The sequence below is a fragment of the Pyrus communis genome, chromosome 10 (assembly GCF_963583255.1).
Source record: "Pyrus communis chromosome 10, drPyrComm1.1, whole genome shotgun sequence".
Taxonomy (NCBI): Eukaryota; Viridiplantae; Streptophyta; class Magnoliopsida; order Rosales; family Rosaceae; genus Pyrus; species Pyrus communis.
Window position 1 is genome coordinate 9,989,708 of NC_084812.1, and position 23,437 is coordinate 10,013,144.

The window sequence follows — 23,437 nt, forward strand, 5'->3', positions numbered from 1 at the left end:
TTTTTAATTTCAGGGATCAAAATAATGTGTTATGCAAATCTCAGAGATCATTTTGACTATTTAGTCAAGAAATTTTGTCAAATAGATGGTTTAATAATGCTCATCATGTTCATGATTCATGACCATCTCACTTATCAGGTTCCATGTGCTAATCATAATTAAAAAGGATTTAATGTGACAGATGATTAGTTTTCCTTTTTGAACAATATATATAACGTGCATCATAGTTAAAAGTGTTAAGTGAAACTGAACTTGCAAGGCAAGAAAGAGAAGTGTAGAAATTAGAATTTGATAGGATTTTAATATATTTTGAAATTTGGATATAATTAATTAGGATTTTAAAAGACTAAGAAATCATGATGTAGTTAAATTAGGATTTAAGAGGATTGTAAACATACAACCAAATCCACTGGTAGTTGATTAGGATTTTTAAAAAGTCCACACATGTCTAGGTGTAGTGAAAATGTCAAATATTTGCTAGGAGTTTAATATGTGAGGAATTTTGATGAATTTGAGGTGAGTGGTATACTAAATACCAAATGCCTCAAGCAATCCACCCTTCACCCCTAGGGTTTCATTTCAAGACCAGAAAATTCCCTCTGCATAAGAGGAACATTCTTCCACCAATTTTAGCCCTGCCTGAGATCCAGTGACCCTCTCAGAACCTATACATATCAGGTCTCCCAATTTCCCAAAAATTCCTTTCGCCACCCGTCCATTTTTGCATGAACATATTGCCAAATCCTGAAGAGAGATACAAAATTCTAACCACTCGGTAGGCTTGATAATTCAAGACAATTGTGAATAACAATTACAGAGAGATGGGAGGCCCTGTGTAATTGTAATTGTGATTGAAATGGACGTTACTTTATGGCAACCCTCTGTAATCAATTTCTTAAGAGAGACGAGGTGGGACAAACTTTGCTCAAGGGAGAAAGCCCGGCACATATGCTGCCTTTTGCAGTTGTGAAAGAACACAGCATGTATCTGCTAATGCACCGGTGTTTCTTATTTTCTCGTATCACCAACTGTCAACCAGGGCGGTCTTTAAGATTTTGGGTCCTGTGCAAAATTTATAAAAACGTCCCTCCTTAAGATAAGTCTTAAAAAATGTAGAACAATGTATTGACGTTAGAAAACAATCTTCAACAACCAAACAAGAAAACAAACTTCAAAAACTCTAACTTTATAGTTTCACTTGAATATATAACATTATTATATAATAATATTGAAAAAAATACCGCCTTTTATGGTGTATTATTGACACTCAAAATATCTTATTGTACTCTAAATTTTTGTATTTAGAAAGGAAAAAAATTACCCTTATAAGGAGTGTAAGATGAGATTTTAAAGTACTAACAAATTCAATTTTTGAATATAGAACATTATTTCATAACAAAAGCAATTTTAAATATAGAATATTATTACATATAAATATTAGGTGACAAAAATTTTGGGGGCCACTTCAAATTTGAAATCCTGTGCAACTGTACCTTTCGCACCCCCTCAACGCCTCCTCTGCTGTCAACTGACAATCATGGGTTCCACAATACAGATCATCAAGTGCAACGCACGAATCTGGCTATCATCAATAATAGATTGGATGCTCGTTGGTCTTTCTCCTGCAACCCCTTGTGTCCTCAGCGAGATAAAAATGGAAATCTAGCATTTAGAGAAGGCAACAGTCTTGCAAATACAAACAAAAAATATCATATTGTGTATGTCATATCAAGCAACAAAACGCAGAAAGTACCTCATGCTTTGAAGTTACAAAATTTGTATTAAACCTACCGCTGCATTGTGATCCTTATAACTGAATCTTATGGGACAATTTCGGTCTTCGGGGACTAAGACCTTTTCTTACAGTTTGAATCTAAGGAATCAGTGCTGAAGTAAATAGCATTAAAAATCTTATGGTTTGTTAAGTTCGTTAGTCATTTTCATGTCTCTGATTATCTGAGACTTGCAGATATTGCTTTAGTGCTGCAAGCAGGTTGGACACCACAGTAAGAAGACTTGCTCAGCACTCTTTTGATTAATCAGTCATGTCTATCGTTTTTTTATGTCGTTTTCACTTTGGGTATTGTTCGGCCTTGGATGTGTCTCACACACCTCCTCCTGTGTGTATGGTGAAAGTGATGATTAGCTTGAAAGATGCCTCATGCCTCTGCAGGGCCTATGATTAGGCTCCCAGACTATCTAGATGAATGTTGAGCGTACCACTATTGACCAAGTGGTGATTTCACACTTAACCCTATCCAAATTACGGGGTTTTATCCCTAAAAATGTGTTTTTGCCTTCTGCAAAACCATTTGCTAATGACCGCTATGCCTGCCTAGTTGCATAGGTTTGCCACCCAGTTTTGGCACGTCAGTCAATATCTTGACTTCTAGGCCGTGATTCCGTCTTCAGCCTCCTTTGCCTTGACGGTCTAGTGCTCTCTTGGGGCTTTCTATGTGATTGGGCTGCACTTCAGGCCCAATGTCCAATTTGGGTCCAAACAAGTATGTTTTAAACTGTGACATATATCCACTCTTTCATTATGTAAGCTCATTTAGTATCCAACAGTTGTCAAAAGTGAATCATGTTTTTACTTGGAGTGATGTGCACATATGCACCAATCCATAGAAATGCTAAAAAATCCATGAAAACTCTAAAAATCCTAACAGATCCATGAAATAAGTCCATACATTTGTATGGACTTCTTTCATCATAGAAATCTATAATAGAAATCCATATAGAATTGTAAGTCTATTAAAATTTTTTATAATCTCACTTAAAAAGTCTATTAAAAATCCTGCCAAATCCAAATTGACTACACCCCCTAAATTCTATATATCGAGAGAAATTATATAGCTGTAGCATACAATAATATTTTGTAAAAACGCAGACGAAAATTAATCTAAATTCAGAATTATACAACCAAGGGAAAAGAAACATCAAATTTGAATCTTCTCTTTTGCTTTCTTTGCTGCAATCTGTCTTCCATTTAGCCAAACCTTCATTGTCGATGCAATTTTCCGCTTCACATTCATGACTCAAGAAAACAGGCTCTGAAGAGTCGAAGGTCGCCCTATGTGTTTCGTCCAAGAGCTTTTCCACACAGCAATACATTTGAAGGAATGTTGTATTCGTTATAAAGGCTTTGAACTGGGTCCCAAACCCTGAGATAGAACTGTTGGCCAAGATACTGCCTTTCCCATATAGCAGATCTCAAGTTCCACATTCCTTGGTTGTCAAGTGACACCAAAATAGTTGTCCAAGAGTTTGGATACACCTTCAAAGAGAAAAAAGAGAAAATTATCTAACGAAAAGTCGAAATAAGCATGTACTAATCAGTAACAGCCTTTATTTACCTGAGCAGTATGTCGAGTAAGAGCATCGACGAGATTGTAGGTTCTCCTCTTGGCTGGCGTCCACGGTCCGGAACCATAACTGCATTTGTTCAAACAATAAAGATTATAGTCTACCCATTGATCTCGTAAGAATTTAAGCACAAGAAAGCACATTGGACATACCCAACAACCCAGAAATCATATCCATCTAAATGCATTGATTGGACGCTATTTTCGTTGTTTTGGAAAACAATTTCAACGAAGTCGTGGTGTGAGACCGGCATGACAGGGGCACCTACGAATGCAGAGCCATCTGAGGGAACGGTTTGGATGGAATTTAGGCTGAAGACTCCAGGGATGTTGAAGTAATCAGCAAGCTTTAGAGGGGTATCGGGGTTAACATAAGAGACCCTGTTGAATGCATACCGCTGCTTTCCATTTATCAATGGTGCTGAATTGGCTAACACAATTGTCTTTGTTGGTGTGACATGGCCGTAATGGAATGAGCCCTGAGGATTAGGCCTGGCTGCATTTGCTGTTAGATTCCACCTGTAAGAAAACAATGTTCAAAAGGGTCAAATTAAATCATTATAATCGTACGAATCTAATGCTCATTATGATTGAATTTTGCATATTTGTACCTGAAAGTTCTGGCTTGCTTCATAGACCAGTGTCTTTGATAAGTAGGACCGGCAGGCACAGGTCCAGAAACGGAGGCGTGCGAGTTTGTATAGTGTATCACTGAAGTAGCTGTAAGAACACGCCTAGTGAATCGTGTGGATGCAACGATGTAGTAGTCCTTTGGAGCCTGATTGAAGGTTACTAGGACAGAGACTGACTGGCCAACATGTATGTCAAGAGAGTCGTAAAAGTTCTGAATTGGGTGAGATCCTTCGCATTCAACTAACTTCAGTTTGTGGCCTTCAATCCTGAAGTTTAATGAGGTTGACAAGCCAACATTTGAGATCCTAAACATATATGTTTTTCCTGAAATCATAATACGAAAAACATAGTTCAACATTAATCATTTGAGTAAATGGTTAAACTGGTTCCCCAGAGAACTAAGAATAGTTCAAGTGTTTGAGGAATCAAAGATCGAGAGTTACCTTGGTCACCACTGAAAGTGTTACTAGTATGGCCATTTATAAGAACACCGGAAGGAAAAGGAAGAGATTTTCCAGAGTCCAAAGATTGCTGTAATGCCTACAAAAATCAAAACAAAATGAAAACACAACTGCATTAACATACAAATTCTTTTAGCTAACACTTTCAAAGTGCATGTAGAATGGCAGTCGTATGTTTTTCTTACCTTGTGGCTGGTATTGTACCAGTCGCCGGCAAGCAAAGTGAAATCTCCATCAGGGATTGGATAAGGGACTGGGATTCGAGGTCTTGCGTAAACATTGATCCCTCCAAACCCTCCAGCAGCTTTGTGAAATTGAGTTGATGGGAAATATGTGAATGAACCTATCTGATCCTTGGTCTGAAACTTGTAGGTGTAGTTTGAGTTCGGCGGGATGGGACAATTGGTTCCCAAAACCCCATCTTGCCAAGAGTTCTTCCTCTGTTTAATCCCATTCCTGGTTGTGAACAAAGAAAATTTCTTATTATGCAGATATCATTAGAATGAATGCAACAGCCAAATATTCAGACATTGAACAAAAGAACAGAAATGAAGAGCTAATCTCGCCTAATTCTAAACAAAGAAGTACATAATGGTTTCATTTGATGGCACACAATGTAGGGGAACATACTCAACAAGATTTTCAAGCTCAGATTTCTCATTAATTAAAATCTGGGAACAAATTTCTCCACTTAAGTAAGCTTAATGCAACAATTTGGCTTAAGTTTTTACAATTGCCCTTCTACTTTCTTTGAAGCTTAACCTAAATTAAATGGAAAAATATTGCTCCTAAACGGCAGTAGCCATTTTTTTTATCAGATACTGAACCAACATTCTTCAGAAAATGAAAGTTCTTTAATCTAAAAACAATGGAAAACAGTTATAAATATAAAAATAAAAATAGAAAAGGACAAGAGGTTAGTTGGAGGATGAACTCACCAGGTTAAGAGAAAAGGTTGGTCCAGCTTGTTAATAAGGTTGACAAAAATGTTGTCATTGGTGACAACATCTAGTGTAGGGCCAGGAAATTGGCCATTGATGAGAATTACCTTCAAATATCCAAAACCAAAAAATAAATAAATAAAGAAAAAACCCGAAAGCTCAAAAAATAGAACTGAGATTGCAAAATTGGCAAAAAACCCACAAACCTGTTGAGGGACACCAAGAGGAGAAAGAGTCCCATAAGTCACAGTCCAAGTGTAGAACTTATATGGGTCTTCTGCTTTCACCACAGAAGAATTCAGAAACACTGCCAAAACCCCACAAACCAAGTGGAGCAAGAAGCCTGCTTTTTGCTTCATTTTCCCTCTCCCTGCAAAATGCTCCCCCCTAAACCACAGATTTGAGTTTTGTTCAATTTATTTATTTCCTTTTTGGTTTGGATGGCATTGGATTGAGTAGTCAGTGATACCCCTTTATAGCAGCAGCGCGGGAAAAAGTGCTCATCAGATATGTCCTTTTACTTCACTTTAATTTTTTTAAACGAGAAAATTCCACATTTGCCTCTAGATTTTGGTTTAATTAGAGCTTAGTTTATGAACTAAAAGGTTATACGTATCGATTATTGAACTTGTGACAATGCAGAGTAACCAACTTTTCAGGCAATACTATTAGAATTTTCATTAGAATTTTAGGATTTAAAAGGATAAGTAATGTGCCGAATTTCTAACTTAGTTATTCCAAAATTATTGTTGTTCGTATTTTGACAAATTCAAAGATTAATATGCACAAATTTTCTGTCTAAAGGCCAAAGTTACAATTAAACTAAAATGCTCTAATTAATTGTTATATTAACAAAACTGCTTTTTCAAAAAATAAAGTCTAGTTTGGTGAAAAAAATAAATAAATAAAGTCTGGTTTTATAATTGTGTGAAGCCATCAATGTTCTGGTATTGGGCACAAAGACGCGTTTTCGCGTGATGATAATTCTCGTTTGCTTAGAACAAAAGCCAAGTTTAAACCCATCATTCAAGAACTAAAGTGAAACAGCATGACACACTTTCTTCATAAACCCGCCTCTAATTGCGCCTTTGATGTTGCAATTATATTACTTTTTCTCCTTTCGGTCTGTTTTTCTTTTTTGTCTAGGGTTTTGTTTTCTCATAAATATTGAACATTAAAGTTTAGGGTTTGCTCTTTCAAAAGAAAACACTTTAGGATTTTCTCATAAGTATTGGATAATGATAGGTGGTATATTCATGATTCCACCCCTATATGAAAGAACAATTTGCTCAGCCAAGTAAATGTAACCCACTTGTTTCTTATGAAAGTTTTTGTAGTTTTGTTGAGAATGCAATGAGATCCTTAATTGGTGTCACATTCAGCTCATATTGTTTTGTCATTTTTTTCTCAATTTTCCAATAATTCTGCAACTTTGGGAATGGCTGTGGCCGGTAAGTCTGTAACAGAAACATATATATAATTGCAGCATAAAAAAATAAACCTTTAGGGTTAATTATCCACTCTCCGCTAATATGGGTGTGTGACTGATTGTAGCATTATAATGTATAATATTATATGACATGCATTAGCTGATCAGACAATGTACCAAGTCATGTGTTAATTTACCATTACAATAATCGATGTACTTAACAGTTAGATTAAATTGATCTTGCAGTATTTATACTGATATATGCTGGTAAAAAGTTGGAGCATTATTTTGTCTCTATGGAACATAAAATGAGTTGACAGGCCATTTATATATAAGAGGCAGCTAGATATACTTGTCATCCCAGTACCATTCAATTTTTTCATGGGACTTGTGTTTGGGCAGGAAATTTCCTGGGAAGGGTCCCTGGCTCGAACACACAACTCCTTGAGAAGTTGGCACTTTGGTTGTTTGTCGGGATGCTGCAAGAGGAGGACACAATTAGTTATGAAAGGTGCATTTGTGGAGCCTTAGGTGTAGGCCTTAAGGCTCACAATCAAAACTAACTAAGTGCGAAGGCGTGCCACTGCCATCTCTGTATGACAGACGTAGAACAAGTGTATTTAAGCCGATTACTTGCGCCCAAGTTATTCTGAATTCTTGTTATCAAAGGATTGTCGTAGATGGGTTAAGTCCACATTAAGTTCTTTTCTATGCCTTGAGACTAAGGACTTTTAGTTCGTTATCTTGTATGCTTAAGGGGTGAAGGTCCAGATTTGATTAAGTCATCAGTTTAATCTATTTCAATCTTCCTATGATGATAAAAACCATTAAATGAACTAGATCTGAGAACTGATGAGGCTTTGAGTCATCAAAAGACCGAAAACTTGAATATAAACTGGGGAATGGATTATAACACCAGATCTATTAATTGAAAGACAAAACGAAGAGAGTCGGGCAAGATTTCACCTTGTCGGGCAAGGTTAAACATCTTGCAGTCTTTTCTCTTGACAGATATGAAAGAATTATATGTTAAATGGGATGACTGGAAAAGAATTTATACATGGGAGATCGAACTACATCATTTAGGAAAATGAAGCAGAGCTTTTACATAGACAAGGGATGTCTTTCTAAGGAAATATAAAGCTAAAAGGGTGCAGAATCTGGACAAAGCACGACTTTCTGAGTATTTGCTTGACTGAGAGGCAAGTTGTATATTTATTTGTTTGATTGGTTGAGTGTCCTTGTCTTTGGGCCATTTTCCTCCTTTTATAGACGAATTAGCCCGACTGCCTGTAGCTTTGTTCTTGCCTGAAAGCAATTAAAGGGTAGTGACTTATTAGTAATTTACTTGTATTGCCACTAAAAAGTACTTTTGGGCTAAGAGTAGGTTGATTTCCATCAGTTGTCACTTCTCTCATAAACACCTAGCCTTTGCATTAATGGGGGAGCGTCAATTGGTCTTGAGATGGAAGGTCTAGGTTTGGTGCTGGGGTCCGGGCAAAACCTCTTCTTATTCAACTCTTTTAGGCTTTCTCTCCTCTAAACCCAAAGTTAAACATTAACCCAAACAACTTGTCCTCTTCCCTTTGCTTTTGCCAACATGTTATATATATATAATTGGGTTTAATTAGTATGTGCATGACATTCTTGAATAATGCCGAGTCCAGCTCATAATTAGGGTTAAATTAAGGTATAACTTGGTTCAGTTTAACGATGGATTGACTAAGGCCATGGATGAACAAATCAAATACAACATTAGAAGCTGGATCAATCATAACATGACCTTTCCAGGTCTTGTTGAAGCATATGCTCCGTATATATCGGCAACTTCGTGAAGTTCCATTCCCTATATTGCTTATTGGGCTGCATATACATGTGGTACAATTACTAACTGCATCCAGACTTTTTATATAGTTTCATATAAAAATTTAAAACTAGCTTAATTATAATGCAGTGTACAATATAATGAAGTTATGTGCATGCGCATGCACAAGATTTTATCCCACTGGCTCTCTTGCAAACCCTCAAAATGTTTAGACTATAAATTTGGCTAAGTCAACCGATCCCCTGTGGGAAAGCAGCTAATTGGGTAGGTAGTATAGCGGATATAAGAGTACTGGAGAAATATAGATTCAGTGATGGTATATCCAGCCCCATATTTTTAAGCGCAGTCCAACCTTTTCAACTTGCTTAAATTTAAGCCAAATCTTTTTTATTTAAAATTGCTAATAAAAATAACAAATATTTACACATCTGGCACGCAGCGAACTGACCATTTTATCCAGTCACTTATAAGTAATGTCTGATTATCTGTATTTTCATAAGTATAATGTTTGGTTATCTGTTCATCCTTAATTTAAACCGAAAAAAGTTGAAAAACTGTAGGGCGGAGACCCTCTAATCCTGTCACCCATGTGATATTCAGCAATTGCCTGGGCCAGGTTAAGTCGGTACCACTCAGCTCTTGGCAGAAAACAGAGAAAACGATGAAAATAAATTAGGAAAACGGTGGTATTGCTACCACTCGTATTGCCACTGTATAAAAGAGAGACAGGGAGAGGAGATACGGCTGTGGGATTCTGATGACTTTATCCGCAAAATCTTGCAAGGGGGAAATGCATTGGTTGGATTATTATTTTGGATGAATCAGAATAATGACAGTAGTAGAAGTTCTACTACCACATTCGATAAAACATAATATACAGGTTGTTGCTAACCAATAGAACTAGGGAGGTGTTGGAACAAATTCAATATTTTATGAAATAAACTATAAAAAGGCATGAATTGGTTGAAGCAATAAGTGACATTGTACATTAGCTTTATGATGCTTAATTATCGTGATGCCGTGATGGAATAAAAGTGTTCGAACTGTTGGGAACGACATGGACCACAAATAATGATGGAAGACAAATCACTGCCGTTGGTAATAAAACAGAGAAATTTTTAGAAGAAAGAAATTTAGGAGAGAATAGAGGAGTACTATTGAGAACATCTTAATTACCATCCAAGTTTGGTTTTAATGCAACAATTCGTGTTAGAAGATTTTATATGTTTACCATCCTAATTAAGCCACAAACTTTGATACACGATTCTTTATTTTAATTTTTTTTTTTCATACAAGCAAATATTGGGAAAGCAAGAATTAGAACTCAAGACTGAAACTCCCAATAATATTCTTACTATCTAGCGGTTGAAAATGTAGTTGATAAAACAAAAATAGCTTAAAAATTAAAATGGACTTTGTGTTAGTTCACTTGACCAATTTAATTCTTGTGCTTTCCTTAGGTCTATTCTATTCCGACATATATCCAATCAGGACGTGTCGGAAGATTTGATATCAAATAAACATCACCGATAATGTTCATATTTACCACCTATTACTAGGTGTGAAGTTTTATCATAAAAAATATCAGTTATATTAAGATTACTTAATCTTTCATATATAATGTAATACCCCGCAATTAAAAAAAAAAAAAAAAAGTTAAATATATGTACGTGTATGTGGGTAATTATTTTTACGTAATGATTTTATTAGATTTCTTTTATGCAAGAACTTACTTTCAACATGCAAAATAGTCTCAACATAAAATCCTTTTTGCTACAAAATTATTTAAAAATAAATAAATAAAAAAGCTACAAAATTATTTATAAAAAAAAAAAATAAAAAAAAAAAAAAAAAAAAAAAAACCTAGCTAGTATTATTTCATGTTTATATGTAATTCGAGATAGTTTTAGTTTGAATTGGAGAAGGGGATTACGATGAGTTTGACTTGATTTTTCTAACAAATGCTAAGTAGCATTTTGCCAACCATTAGAGAATAAAGAGGAGGGGTTAGTCACTACTCTAAATAGGTTGAGGTGGGATTCTATATCTTATAGAGTATGGATGTGGCCTTTGGGTATTTGTCCACTTTGCATGATAATTTTTGTTTATAACTAACTTAACACATGTTGCTTTGTCATATGAACACATCCTATTCTCAATGATTAACTTCACATTTGGTGTGCTTCTATTGGAACACATATTAGGGCTAATGATTAGCTTAACATTTGCTGTTTTTCGATTGGACCACATACCATGGCTAATGATGAGAACAACACTTGGTGTCTTGCTATTGGAACACTTGTGCCATGAATCATGAAGAAAAGAAGCAAGCAAGGTTAATCAAAGGGAAGGAATCCAAGGGAAGAAACACAATCATTCACTATATAAAGGAAGGAGGAGGAGAGAGCAAAGAAGGGGGAAGAGAAGAGAGCAAAACCGTCCTTCTCATATCAATTTTCTTACATATGTTTGCCAAGGCTTTTAAGTTATTGTCATGTATTTATAAATCCTCATTACCTAGTGAAATACAAATACAAACACAACCCTAGTGGACGTAGCTAAATTGGTGAACCACTTAAATCTCCGTGTTCCTTTGTCTAATTGCAATAAATTTGAGTTGAACAAACCATTTGTTAATAAAACACTAAGTTTTTAATAGAAACATAATGGAAAAAGAGGATCGACTCAAGGAGGAATTGGTAACATATTGCTTATCATTTACATTAAAGATTATTACTTTGTTGTTAATATTATGATTATATTACTCTTGTTACTAATCAATTTGATTTATGTTGAAGCTTGCAAGCTTGTTAGATAAAATGTGAGTATTGATATCTAGTGAACATGACATATACATAAACATTCATGCAAATCAAGAAAAATAGTTGTGTTGTGTCAAGTGCTCACTTGAGTAAAGTGTTTGAGTTATGAAGATATTCAAGGACTGGAGAATGCCTTGAATATAAATAATGAAATCTTGTATATATCAGGCATCGGGGGAAGGGCTTGAATATACAATTGGGCGTCGGGAGAAGTGCCTATATAAATAAAGTGGAAATTGAGAATTTAATTCTGAAAATTGGGCTTAAGGGATGGATAGGAGTTAACTCATATTCTAAGTTATTTGGAGCCAAGTGGTATAAGCATGGTATGAGATGTGCAGGCTTGGATGACTTAGGTATGTGTTAGCGGGATTAGAAGGGAGTGAGTACATTCATCCATCTCATTTGCATATATTTTCATTTGAAAAAATTATTACATTCTAACTATTATTTAATTGGTACTTTTTGTTGTGAAGTAATTTGTGCACTATTGTTATTTCGTTGCGTATTCGATAAATTTTATGTAAGATTTCGTTATGTGATGTATGTGTAATCGTTATAATTTAATTTAATTTAATTTTCCACCATATCTTGGTTGTAGAGTTTATTTTTATAGCTAAGATATGGCTCACACCCTAACTCGTGAATAGTCTTTCGCGGGTCGGGACGTGGCACAAATTGTATGTTATTTTGTTATAATTATGATGTGAGACTGTATTCTCTCAACTTAGTTGCACTTAGTAACAGGATGTACCTAAGAAGATTTGGTTATATTCAGAATATACAACATCACCGACAGTGTTTTCATACTTACCACCTATTACTAGGTGTAAAGTTTTATCACAAAAAAATCGGTGTTGAAAGTACTTAGTGTTCCATATAAAAAATTGTATGTTATTTTGTTATAATTTCCAATGTGAGACTGTATTCTCCCAACTTAGTTGCATTTAGTAACAGGATGGATACAAAAAGATTTGGTTATATTTGGAATATACATCTCTAGTTGTGAACTCTCTCAATAAGGTTTTATCCAACCCAGTGCCACCACCCCTTTTTTTTCTTTAGGGTTTGTTTGGATGAAGGACTGAAAAGAGGGCTTGGGCTGGGCTGGGAAGGAGAAAGATTTTGAAGTTCCAATTTAAACACCTTGTTTGGACAAAAAGAGAGGGGGGTGGTTTGGTCTAGAAGGCACGGGATTAGATTAGGGGATTAAACAGGGGCTTACCTAAACAAAAATACACATAGACAAAACCCACCTCCGAAGGTGGGTTTCCGCAATCCCACAGCACTCTCGTCTCTCTCTCGCTCCCTACACTTTCGATCACTCCCGTTTCATCCATCGTCTCTCTCTTGCATTGCAACGTTGTCTTGTCTCCTCCGACATCGTCATCATCGCTACAACGTCTCCTCCAGGGTCGTCCCCGTCTTTTCCAGCGACTTCAAGCCCTTGTCTTTATTAGAATTCCACATCGGTGGGTGAAAAACAAAAAAACAGACATGGGTTTAAATATCATTACCCTACCTACTCTAACAAATAGTAAGGTATTTTGTGGTAAAACCTCACACCTAACAGATTAGATAGGTGGTAAAGTGAAAACAAGTTTGAAATCTTAACATAGAGCCGACATTTGAGTTTCAATTGTTAATTTGTGGATCTTTATGTGTAAACCACTAAATGAGATTACACGTGAGGGGGAGTGTTAGAATCCCACATCGGTGGGGGAAAAGATAACTACTGGGTTTAAATATGATTACCCTACTTTAACTAATACTAACGTTTTTTGTGGTAAAACCTCACACCTAACGGATTGGGCAGGTGGTAAAAGTTGGAAACAATATCAATGTTGTTAGAGTGGGCCCCCTGGGCCCGTCGATCTAAAAAAATTCCAACATGGTATCAGAGCCCACGGTTACGAGCTGTGCAAGCTAATGAGCTTGTCACAAGGAAGTGTGGGCTTGGAAACAAGCTTGGACTCTTAACATAGAGTCGGCATTTGAGTTCCTAGAGGTTATAGTGGGGTAATCCTATTTAAACCCATGGTTTTCTTTTTCACCCATTGATGTGGGATTCCAACAGCCTTCTTCTACAATCTCAAGTTCAAAATCCCCTGTAGCGATTGAATCGCTGAACCGACTCAACACTTCCGATTTGAGCCGAGTTGTAGACCCAAGAGCAATTAAATCGCCGATTCGACTTGGGTCGAATGCGATTCCAACTCAATCAAACGTCTGCAACTCCATCCGCAACAAAGTTGAAAAATTCCAATCCGTTTTCTTGATGAAGGACTTAAGGACGACTAAGGAGCATGCACGCGGTGATTATAGAGTGCCTAGGCGTCACCACTCTTGGAACCAAAGTTAGAGGTAACTCTAATGTAAAAGTACCATCATAGTAATCCATGTAGCCACCTTCATTTTGGCCAATATTTAACATTATGATGGTCCCTATTACTTGAACGGAATGATCGAGTCGATTGAATGGTTACTGCGAAGCCACGTGATATATTCCGACAAACATGGAAGAGGATCAGAACTATGCTGAATTTCAGAGTTTCTACAATACCTTCGCAGTGAATATGCGGTACTCCTTTACTTGAAAAGCAATTTTGTGGCGGCAGTGGATTGAAATAAACTATATGTGCATGCATATGACCAACTAAAGCAAAACTATCCGTGCATGCCGAAAATACAATAAAAAAGCTTCGGTTTTAGACCTTGACTTTTGAAACGGTTCAAAACTGTGATGTAGAAGACCATTCTCATTCAAAATTTGTTAGTTGAAAAAGCTTTTTGCTTTTGAAGGGAGTTCCAAACTGATGTAGCTGTAAGTCAGTGAACAACATAAGAAATACAACAAAAATTTCTTGAAAACTATTCAATTTTCGAAGAGAATCGATTTTCATGATTGAAAGTCTACCAGTGTGTCCCGATTTTGGACGTCAAATAGTTTTCAGTTCAAAACAAACTTAAAATCCATAAGAAATTTAAATCTGTTTTCTTGTTGACTGAGGGAGGATTGAGGCTACATGCAATGATTTAGAGGGCAACTAACTATTGTCACTAATTGCGAGCAGGCGGGTGTCGCCACCCATGAAACCACAGTTAAAGATTACTCTAATGTAAACTATTTCAACTCATTTGTTTAGATTTAAATAATTCAACAAGGCTAAAAAAAAAAAGAATAATGTGCAATGCTTACAAAAGAATGAATGAGTGGTGGTGAGCACCAAAAAGTGTTGTAGCCTGTGACACGTCCGACAGACTTTGGTAGCGCATGCGACTAGTGGTGTGGCCATTTTGCTGCAAGCGAAAATTTTATAGCCATTAGCACTACCATACCAATCAATGCAGTCACCTCCGTTTTGGCCAATATTTAACAATGTGATGGTCAATTAGCTTTTTTTATGACAGAAGCGGTAGAGTTTCATTACGACAAACAACCAGTTACAAGGATGCCAGATGGATACATATGCTTCAGTGACTAATTTCTTGATATGAAGGTAATTAGCACAGAACACAAATGATTTTAAAACTCATATACGGCTACCACACAAAACGCACCACTAGCACTACAAGAAAAATGAGCTTTGGGTACAAAACTAAGGACACAATTGAGAATTTTGTGTCTGTTTGACCACCAAAAGGCTGAAACAGTTCCCATTCCATAGAGGGCACCATCTATGGTGCCCAATGTAAAAAAAAAAAAACAGTAATAGGCACGAAAACCGTGCCGAGTGAGGTCAGATGACAACTTTTTTACTGAAGATGGGCACAAAAAATATTTTGTGTCTACAAAAATTGTTTGCCAGCAACACTATAAAAATTGTTTGTCAGCAACTTTTTTTAACTGTATTAGAAGTCCTTCATGCAGTGACACATAACCAACAATTGTGTCCTTAAGGTCATTGGTCTCTGTGCCAAAGTGTAATGGGTCTTCAGATAGACAAATGAGTTAATAATTATAAATTCCTTTTTATGACACTAATATTAGAAATTGTGTCCAGTAAATATTAATAAATAATAAATCACTCTACTCCCCATTAGGTATAGACAAATAACTTAATAATTATAAATTCTTTTTTATGACACTAATGTTAGAAATTGTGTCTAGTAAATATTAATAAATAATAAATCACTTTATAGCAAAAGAACATGTTAGCACAATTATGAATTTGTGCCTTTATTCTAGTATAAACTAGTGAATATGCCCGCGCGTTGTTGCGGGACTTGAATGCACCAGTCTTAACTCCATGAATAAAACACATTTAACCTGAATAAATTAAACATAATCCTGAATGAACAGAGCTATAGATGAGTGAACAGGGTCGGTAAGATAAGCAGCTTGGTTTTTATATACATTTCAAAAGATATTACACACTTCAAAAGATGCTTGCATCAGGTTGGACACCAACTGACAACAAAAAACTAATCCACTTGTGTACACATTATCTTGATTTTTCTTGTTAATGCACCTTAATTTCCTTCTACTAAGGGGCATTATGTTCTTTCGAGAGGTGGTGCGTCTTCATGGTATTCCTCAGTCCATTACTTCTGATTAGGATTCCAAGTTTCGTAGTTACTTTTGGATAACTTTATGGAAGATCTTTGGAACAACATTGAATCGGTGTAGCACTGCCCATCCTCAAACAGATGGACAAACTAAAGTGACTAATCGGACTTTGGGTAATATGATTCATTGTGTCTGTGGCGATAAACCCAAGCAATGGGATTTGGTGCTTGCTCAAGTCAAATTTGCTTACAATAGTAGTGTGCATACTGCAACCAGCAAGTCACCATTTTCAATTGTCTATACTTTGATTCCCCGTTATGTGGTGGATCTTATAAGGCTTTCTCGTGGCCCAGGAGTGACTGTTGTAGCTGAACATATGGCTGAAAGGGTTCAAGCAGTGAAGAACAAAGTTGTTGAGAAACTTCCTTAAACGAATGCCAAAAACAAGGCTGTTGCTGATAAACACCGACCCTCCAAGATTTTTCAAGTAAGTAATTCGGTCAAGGTGTTCCTTCGAAAAGAGCGTTTTCCCATTGGTCAATACAGTAAGCTCCAACCTCATAAGTTTGGCCCGTACAAGATTATGCACAAAATCAATGACAACGCCTATGTGGTGGATTTGCTGGCGTTGATGGGGATTTCTCTCACTTTCAATGTTGCTGATCTGCATCATTTCCATCCTGATAATGTTCCGTTATATCTTGATCACTCGAGCATGAGTTCTTTTCAAGGAGAGAAGACGAACATAGGAATACAGAAACTGCTTGATGATGCGAACAGTTTAGAAACGTCCCTAGTCATTTAAAGGGTCTTTCCTGATCAATGAGGATTTATTGTTGCTTGTCTTTTCATTTTCTTGAAACAAGTCTTCATAGTCTGTTCATTTGCTTTGTAATGGACAGTTTTGAATTAATACAAATTCTAAAACGAGAGCTTCTCTCACAACTTCTAGAATTCCAGAGTTCTTTCAAGAGAGACCGTTCGTGATCCCTTTTCTTACAACTTCCGCTGTGTCAGTTGGTTGTTCAGGTGCCATGGTTACAAGTTAGTAGGTCCCTGTCACTGCTGTTAATGGTTAAGCCTCCAGTTTTCCTTGTGGTTGTTGGAATGGGAAGGTATGAAATTTGCCCTATTTCGTTGTGTTTTTCTGTTATCACGAGATTAATGCTTTAATACTATAGTAAAAATGGGAATTTATGCTCCTTTAGTTTATTTCAATCAAGTCACTTTTAGAATTAACAATTACCATGCATCCAATTCTAGGACACTTGTTGGGGAGTGAGTTTTTTTTTTTTTTATACAATTTGTAAGTGACCCCACTTCACATACTCTGGAAGTAGCTAAACTTGGTTGACACGCCCCGATCCTGATATTCCTCGAATACCAGGATAGACACGTGCTGGCCGATACCCGAGGGTGACGAAAGCCATTTATTGAGTGCAAATACTGAAAATAAGGGGTAGATAAGGCTTATAAATATAAGAGAATAATGAATATGCATTAAAGGAACGTGTTCAGAGCATATAACTAACTAGAATACTAAAAGAAATAATATAAAATTGAATGAAACAAATGATGGATCCTACAGTGACAGGACTCGAAGATGCCAATGCGGAAGTGCCTTGACTCCGGGATTGTATGCCTCGATTCTAAGTCCTAAAGGGGGCGCAAAATAAACAGGAGTGTACCAAGTTGATATATATATAATAAAACAGTTATCAACGTACTAACCCCCAGGTTTTATGAAAACACATATATATCATGATAAACATAGGTTTTCCGAAACCTAGCATGCCGTGCAATGTCTCAATTCATAACTTATATATATAATAATCACTAGTGAATGTCCAATATCTCTCTAGGCCCCCTGCTAGCTCCCCGTCTCTGAGCAGACATTCAAAAGAAAATTAACCCCAGGCCCCATGCCAGCTCCCTGTCCCTATGCTAATAGCCAGAGGAAACACACTCCAGGCCCTATGCCAAAACCAAATCGTCGCCCGGGATGGACCCAAATCTATCTCTTCGTCCCGTAGCGGAATAGGGACTAGTAGGTAAGTACAAAACCATTGAACATACATGTATTGAAAAACAACTTCATAGTATAAAGTCATCCATCATCTATACTATAATGAGGTGTTCTAAACATGTTCTAAATATCATATCATCATTCATCAGATATTCTATAAGAACACGGGTTATAGAAAAAATAGTAATAATTCAAAATAGCCTCAGTAAGCATGTCATCTCAAAGCGTTTCATAGAACATAATTGTTAAATCATGCTTTTTCATATAGTAATAATTCAAAATAGCCTCAGTAAGCATGTCATCTCAAAGCGTTTCATAGAATATAATTGTTAAATCATGCTTTTTCATGTATGCATTTCTACTATTAAAACATGCATTTTTAGAAGAAAGTCCACTCACAGATACTTAGCTGCCGAAGAGCCATGCAACTACCGGAGACAGAACGCCACAATAAATTGTCCTTAAGCACATAAAGGGTACAATTAATCAAACTTTACTCAAACCATTTAATTTGGGAAAACGGACGTCAAAAACAAGTCCAGGCCATCGAAATTAGCCTAAGAGGGGTCCCAGACGAAAACTTGAAAAGTCAATGTTGACCGGTCAAAGTCAACGATGACCGGGTCAACGGTCAGACCAAGTCCGAGTCAACAAGTCTGGGCTTAGATTCGAATTGGTCTTGAGTTTTGGGCTTGGGTTCTGATGGGTTTGGAACCTGGGCTAATGGGTTTGGGCCGAAAGTCCTAAGTCCAAGGCCTAGTTCTAGTTGGGTCTTGGGTTGGGGAAAAATGGGCTGGGCTCCCAAGGGATTCTGATGGGTTTTAATAATTGGGTTAAGGGCTCTGAATTGGTTCCAGGTTGGGCCTAAAAGCCCGTGGGTTTTAGGTTCTTAAGGGTTTTGGGATGAGTTTCAAAGGGGTAAAGGGTTGGGCTACCCAAAAGGGCTGGTTTTTGGCCCACCAGTTTCATGGGTCGCCGAACCTAACGAAGGAGAAGGTCAGATTTCAGCCGGAAAATCGAATAGATTTTAAACGTTAATAACTTTGTTAATACTCAATGAAATCGAGTGATTCAAAAACGTAAATCATAGCTCTCGATGAGACGAAGATAATGGTACCTCGCACGACGCTAACTCGCTATGGTGTGGTTGGAAGACACCTCGAAAGCCTCAGAGGTCGCCGGAAACTAGGTAAGATTCAAATGGATATAACTTCTTCAATACTCAATGAAATTGGGTGATTCAAAAAGGAAAGTTGTATTACTCAACAAGATGAAGAGATTGATACCTTGCACACCAGGCAACTCGCAGTGCTTGTCGGAAAACTAGGGAAGCTTTCTCCCGTGAGGTTCCTACGTCCAAACATCGATAACACTTCTTAAAACCACTTCCCAACATACATTAAGACATGATCTACAACTTTTGGATGAGGTTCAAGGCTTACCTTCGCTGGAAGAGGAGGAAACTTGCCAAAGAACTTCGATGAACAGTGTAGGCCGAGAGAAAGGGAGGGGTTCAGGTGTTCTCTTTCAATTCTAAGCTCACTAGGTTGTTAATGGAGATATTGATGTTGTTGTGGTGTTGTTTGTTGGTGAGAAAAACCCTCGGAGGGGGCTGAGATAGAGAGAGCCGAGAGGGAGTGATAAAGGAGAGTGAGGGAGAAGAGAGAACTGAGAGAAAAGGGAGGGAGAGACTAGGGACACAAATCAGGGGTGGGCCCCCTTGGGCACACCATTTAAGACCCAAAAACCATTTTTAAAAGGAAAATATTCCCAAACTGAGTAAAAATACAAAAATACCCTTTTTGTTCCGTAAATCCGAGGACAGGTTGTTACATTGGTAATGAATTTTTTAGGCAAGTCAGATGCTTTCTCAAACATGAACTTAAAGACATATAGTAGAATTGATATAAAAGTAATGATGTTTTTTGTATGTTCTTAGGGTGCACTCCTTGTCCAATGATGTGTAATTTTTGTTACATAAAAAAAAGGTTTGTCTCTTCGCAAAAATAATAATCCAAAAGTTATTATGTGATATTTTGATTGCCTTTGTATCCAATATCTTTAAATCCCGTGGTGTGTTCAAACTGAATAGATTTGTTGGACATTCTTCGCCTTAAGACGAGCTAGACTTATTGTGAAATCTCATCCCTAGATTTCACTATTTAAAATTACATATTTCGTATTATTAATTTGACGCGTTTATATTTGCAGCGCATAAATTTATTTAAGTAAAAGGACGAAATTGTCCTTATTGAATTACACATAATTTTCATGGACGTATTTGATCCTTTCATAATTTTTCTGATTTTTTTTACATATTTGGATAGTACGTGTCGATACGAACGCGTGACCACAAACGGATTGCAAATGAATTATATACAAGCAAAGGTTAAGGGTAAAATGGTAAAATTGTCCCGTTTGGCTAGAAGGCTCCAGAAAATGTGGGAAGATTCCCGTTATGTTTTTTTAGCCAGGTCACCACAGGGCAGAGGAAGGAGATTTCCCTGTACTTTGCAGAAGAAAAAGGTTTGAAGATGCGTAATGCTGCCGTTGCTACTACGGGGGTTGGCTACTTACAATTTCAGGGGAAGAGAGTCTTACTGCGGTTTGGAGTCTGAAGCTTAGATTATACACAGGTACCTTTTCCATAATTTTGTGTGTGTGTGTGTGTGTGTGTAGAGACTCTCCGTTCCCTTTCCGTTGATTAATAGGGCAGATGGAGAGAAAAGTGGAAAGAAAAGGAATACGAAAGAGATGATGAAAGATGACAGATGAGAGTTAAGGAGATTTGTCAAATCTTGAGACTTAAGATGGAAAAGGGAGCTGTTGTACTGATGGCACCATCGGTACAACAAGCAGGTAGTTCTAGTGGCCTAAATAGTTTTTTTAAATTGAAGGAAAGCTCTTGGCTGGTTCTTTTACGGGTAGGAAAAAAGATTTCAAATTGTTACTTTTCTTATTTATTTGTGAACAATTGACGGATGCAATATGTAGAGAAGGTAACGACATCCAAGTTATATAGTAGCATTTCGAGTTGTGGATTGGCCACCTTTTTTTTTACTAAAACTATTTATAAGATGCCATTCTTTTTCATAAGAAACAATTTGGTCTTTCAGTACAAATGTTGAAAAGGCATATACGGTAATTGTCCAGTGATCTGTTTAGGGTCTTCTTTTGGCTTAACAAGTTTAGTGATATGTTCTTGACATCTTATAAAATCTATGTGTGGGTATGCATTCGAACTAAGGTTTAACATTATCAGATCTTTTACGCATCTACTATATATTGTCTGAGTTATATGTATCAAGTTAATATGATCTATTATGGAGTTGGAAATTATATTATTATGTCTACACATGGTTTAAAATGTCACTCTTCTTATTTACCATGAAGACAGCATGCATATGGATATTTGAACTTCACTTGCTCCCAGATTTTCTAAAGGTTATACTTATTCAAACATTCCCTTGTTCCGACCAAACCATTCTAGATTAACCAAAATGACCGTTGGGATTAGTAGTGTGAGATTAGTTAGTTTGAATGTATTGTTGAGGATCAAAGTTCATGTCTTGCATATAGTGTTTTGGTTACACTTGTGTATTGATGATATATGTGAAATGTGATTTGAAGTGCTTGTTGAATGGTTTGATGAAAAGTAATTTGACGTGCATATTTGAAATGAGATTTGATTTGTATGATTGGCTTGATGGGACAAAATGTGAGGGCTAGTAGTTGATCATGAATCCATTGTCATGGGGTTTCTTGCTTCGAGACTTGTTTCATTGAGCTTCTATATTTTGAGTACTTGATTCATGCCTTGTTTCTTCAAGCCATTGATTTGTTTCTTGGCCCTCCGCTCGGTTCTATTGAGTGATCCAGAACTGAGTATCTGCAGGGGTTCTGTTGAGTGGTCCGGTTCCCTGCTCCGTCTGAATTTTGTTGAGAGGTCTGGAATCCCTTGTGATCCACGATTCCGTTGAGTGGTCTGGAATCGTATCCACTCGGATTCCGTTGAGAGGTCTGAATTCCCTTCAACTCTGTGGTTCCGTTGAGTGGTCCGGAATCCCCTTTGGTGTCTTGGTTCCGTTGAGTGGTCTGGAACTTGATGTTGATGGATTTCGTTGAGTGGTCCGAAATCGCATCATTTGATTCATTGGTTCCTTGGATTTGATTTATTTGAGACAACTTCTGAGATGTAGGCTTCGATTGTACTATGTCGCTCTAGCCCCGCATTTTAGTGTATTGTATGTATTGTTGATTGATATGATTATGAAGTGATGTTGGTTTTGATGGTTGTCATTATGACTAGACTCATTGACCAGTATGGCTAGAGATTATTATTTTGTTTTGTTGAATGTTCTTTGAGTTGCTGCAGGCCTGAATTGTGGCATTATATCGAGACATAGTGGTTTATGTGACAAATACTTTAGTGTAATGAATGGTGAACTACGAATGGCTTGATCTCTTGTTATGGTACGTAGGCAGTTTAACGAGGAGGTTAGATGTAGTCATAAATATACGAAAAATTTCTATGCAATTCGTTTCTTGAGTTATGCCTTGTACATATCCTGGAGGCGGGATATGTTAGAGATACGGATGCCGGGTGACGTCACGCGTCGATTTTGGATGTATGTCGGGTTCGGGACATGACACTTATATTATGGGTGAGAAGAAAAATTCGATTGATGAATTTGAATTTAGTCGTCTCTAGATAGCGTCTTAATAACTTGATGGGTTGAATGAATTGGCATCTACTTTCAAATTCTACACATCAGCTTGTTAGTCTTTCATGCTCTTGCGATAAAGGGCAACTCTCTGGTGGCAGTCGATCAGTGTTTTCCAAGAAAGAAAATGCCAATGCAGTTCTCCTTGTTACAAGCCAGGTGAGACATATGTACATCTATCCTCTCAGAACCTTGCACATTTTTCTTTTCTTTCTAGAGTTTACTTTCTCTGACCACTATGAAATATGTTTGACCTCCAACTGTTGAACTTCCCATCCTTGGTGAAAATGTGACTTGGTCTGCGATCTCTTGTAAGCCAAAATGACATTATTTAGGATAATTATCAACTTTTGTCATTGTAAGTAGCAATTTACTACAAAGAAGTATCAACTTTTGTCTTGCTTATCCACTTACTGATGTCCAGAATTTCGAGGTATGGTGATGTTCTTATAGCTTATATTTCAATTGCATACTGTTGGAGGTTCTATTCTTATGTAATTGACTTGTTTTACATTACTATAATCATTAAATTATTGAGTTTACTAATGTTGTTGTGTAGGAGGATAGGGAAAAACTATTTGAAGGAAAACTTAAACAGAAATGGAAGATCTTCTCCTGATGCATCAGTCCAAAAATGTCTGCTTTCAAGTTCTTTTTGCATTAGAAATGAAATATGTAACATTATAATATATGTTTCTGAG

General features: G+C 36.8%; 1 protein-coding gene across 1 annotated transcript; it reads right to left on the reverse strand.

The window, feature by feature from the left end:
* Nucleotides 1-2,806: 2,806 nt before the first annotated feature.
* On the reverse strand, nucleotides 2,807-5,828 carry LOC137748341 (L-ascorbate oxidase homolog). The gene is made up of 8 exons (XM_068488483.1): nucleotides 5,607-5,828; nucleotides 5,398-5,507; nucleotides 4,645-4,915; nucleotides 4,442-4,538; nucleotides 3,977-4,322; nucleotides 3,519-3,884; nucleotides 3,357-3,435; nucleotides 2,807-3,277 (listed from the first exon to the last, which is right to left on the reverse strand). The coding sequence occupies exons 1-8, from the start codon at nucleotides 5,757-5,759 to the stop codon at nucleotides 3,074-3,076; spliced, it is 1,626 nt and encodes a 541-aa protein (XP_068344584.1). The 5' UTR covers nucleotides 5,760-5,828; the 3' UTR covers nucleotides 2,807-3,073.
* Nucleotides 5,829-23,437: the final 17,609 nt, after the last annotated feature.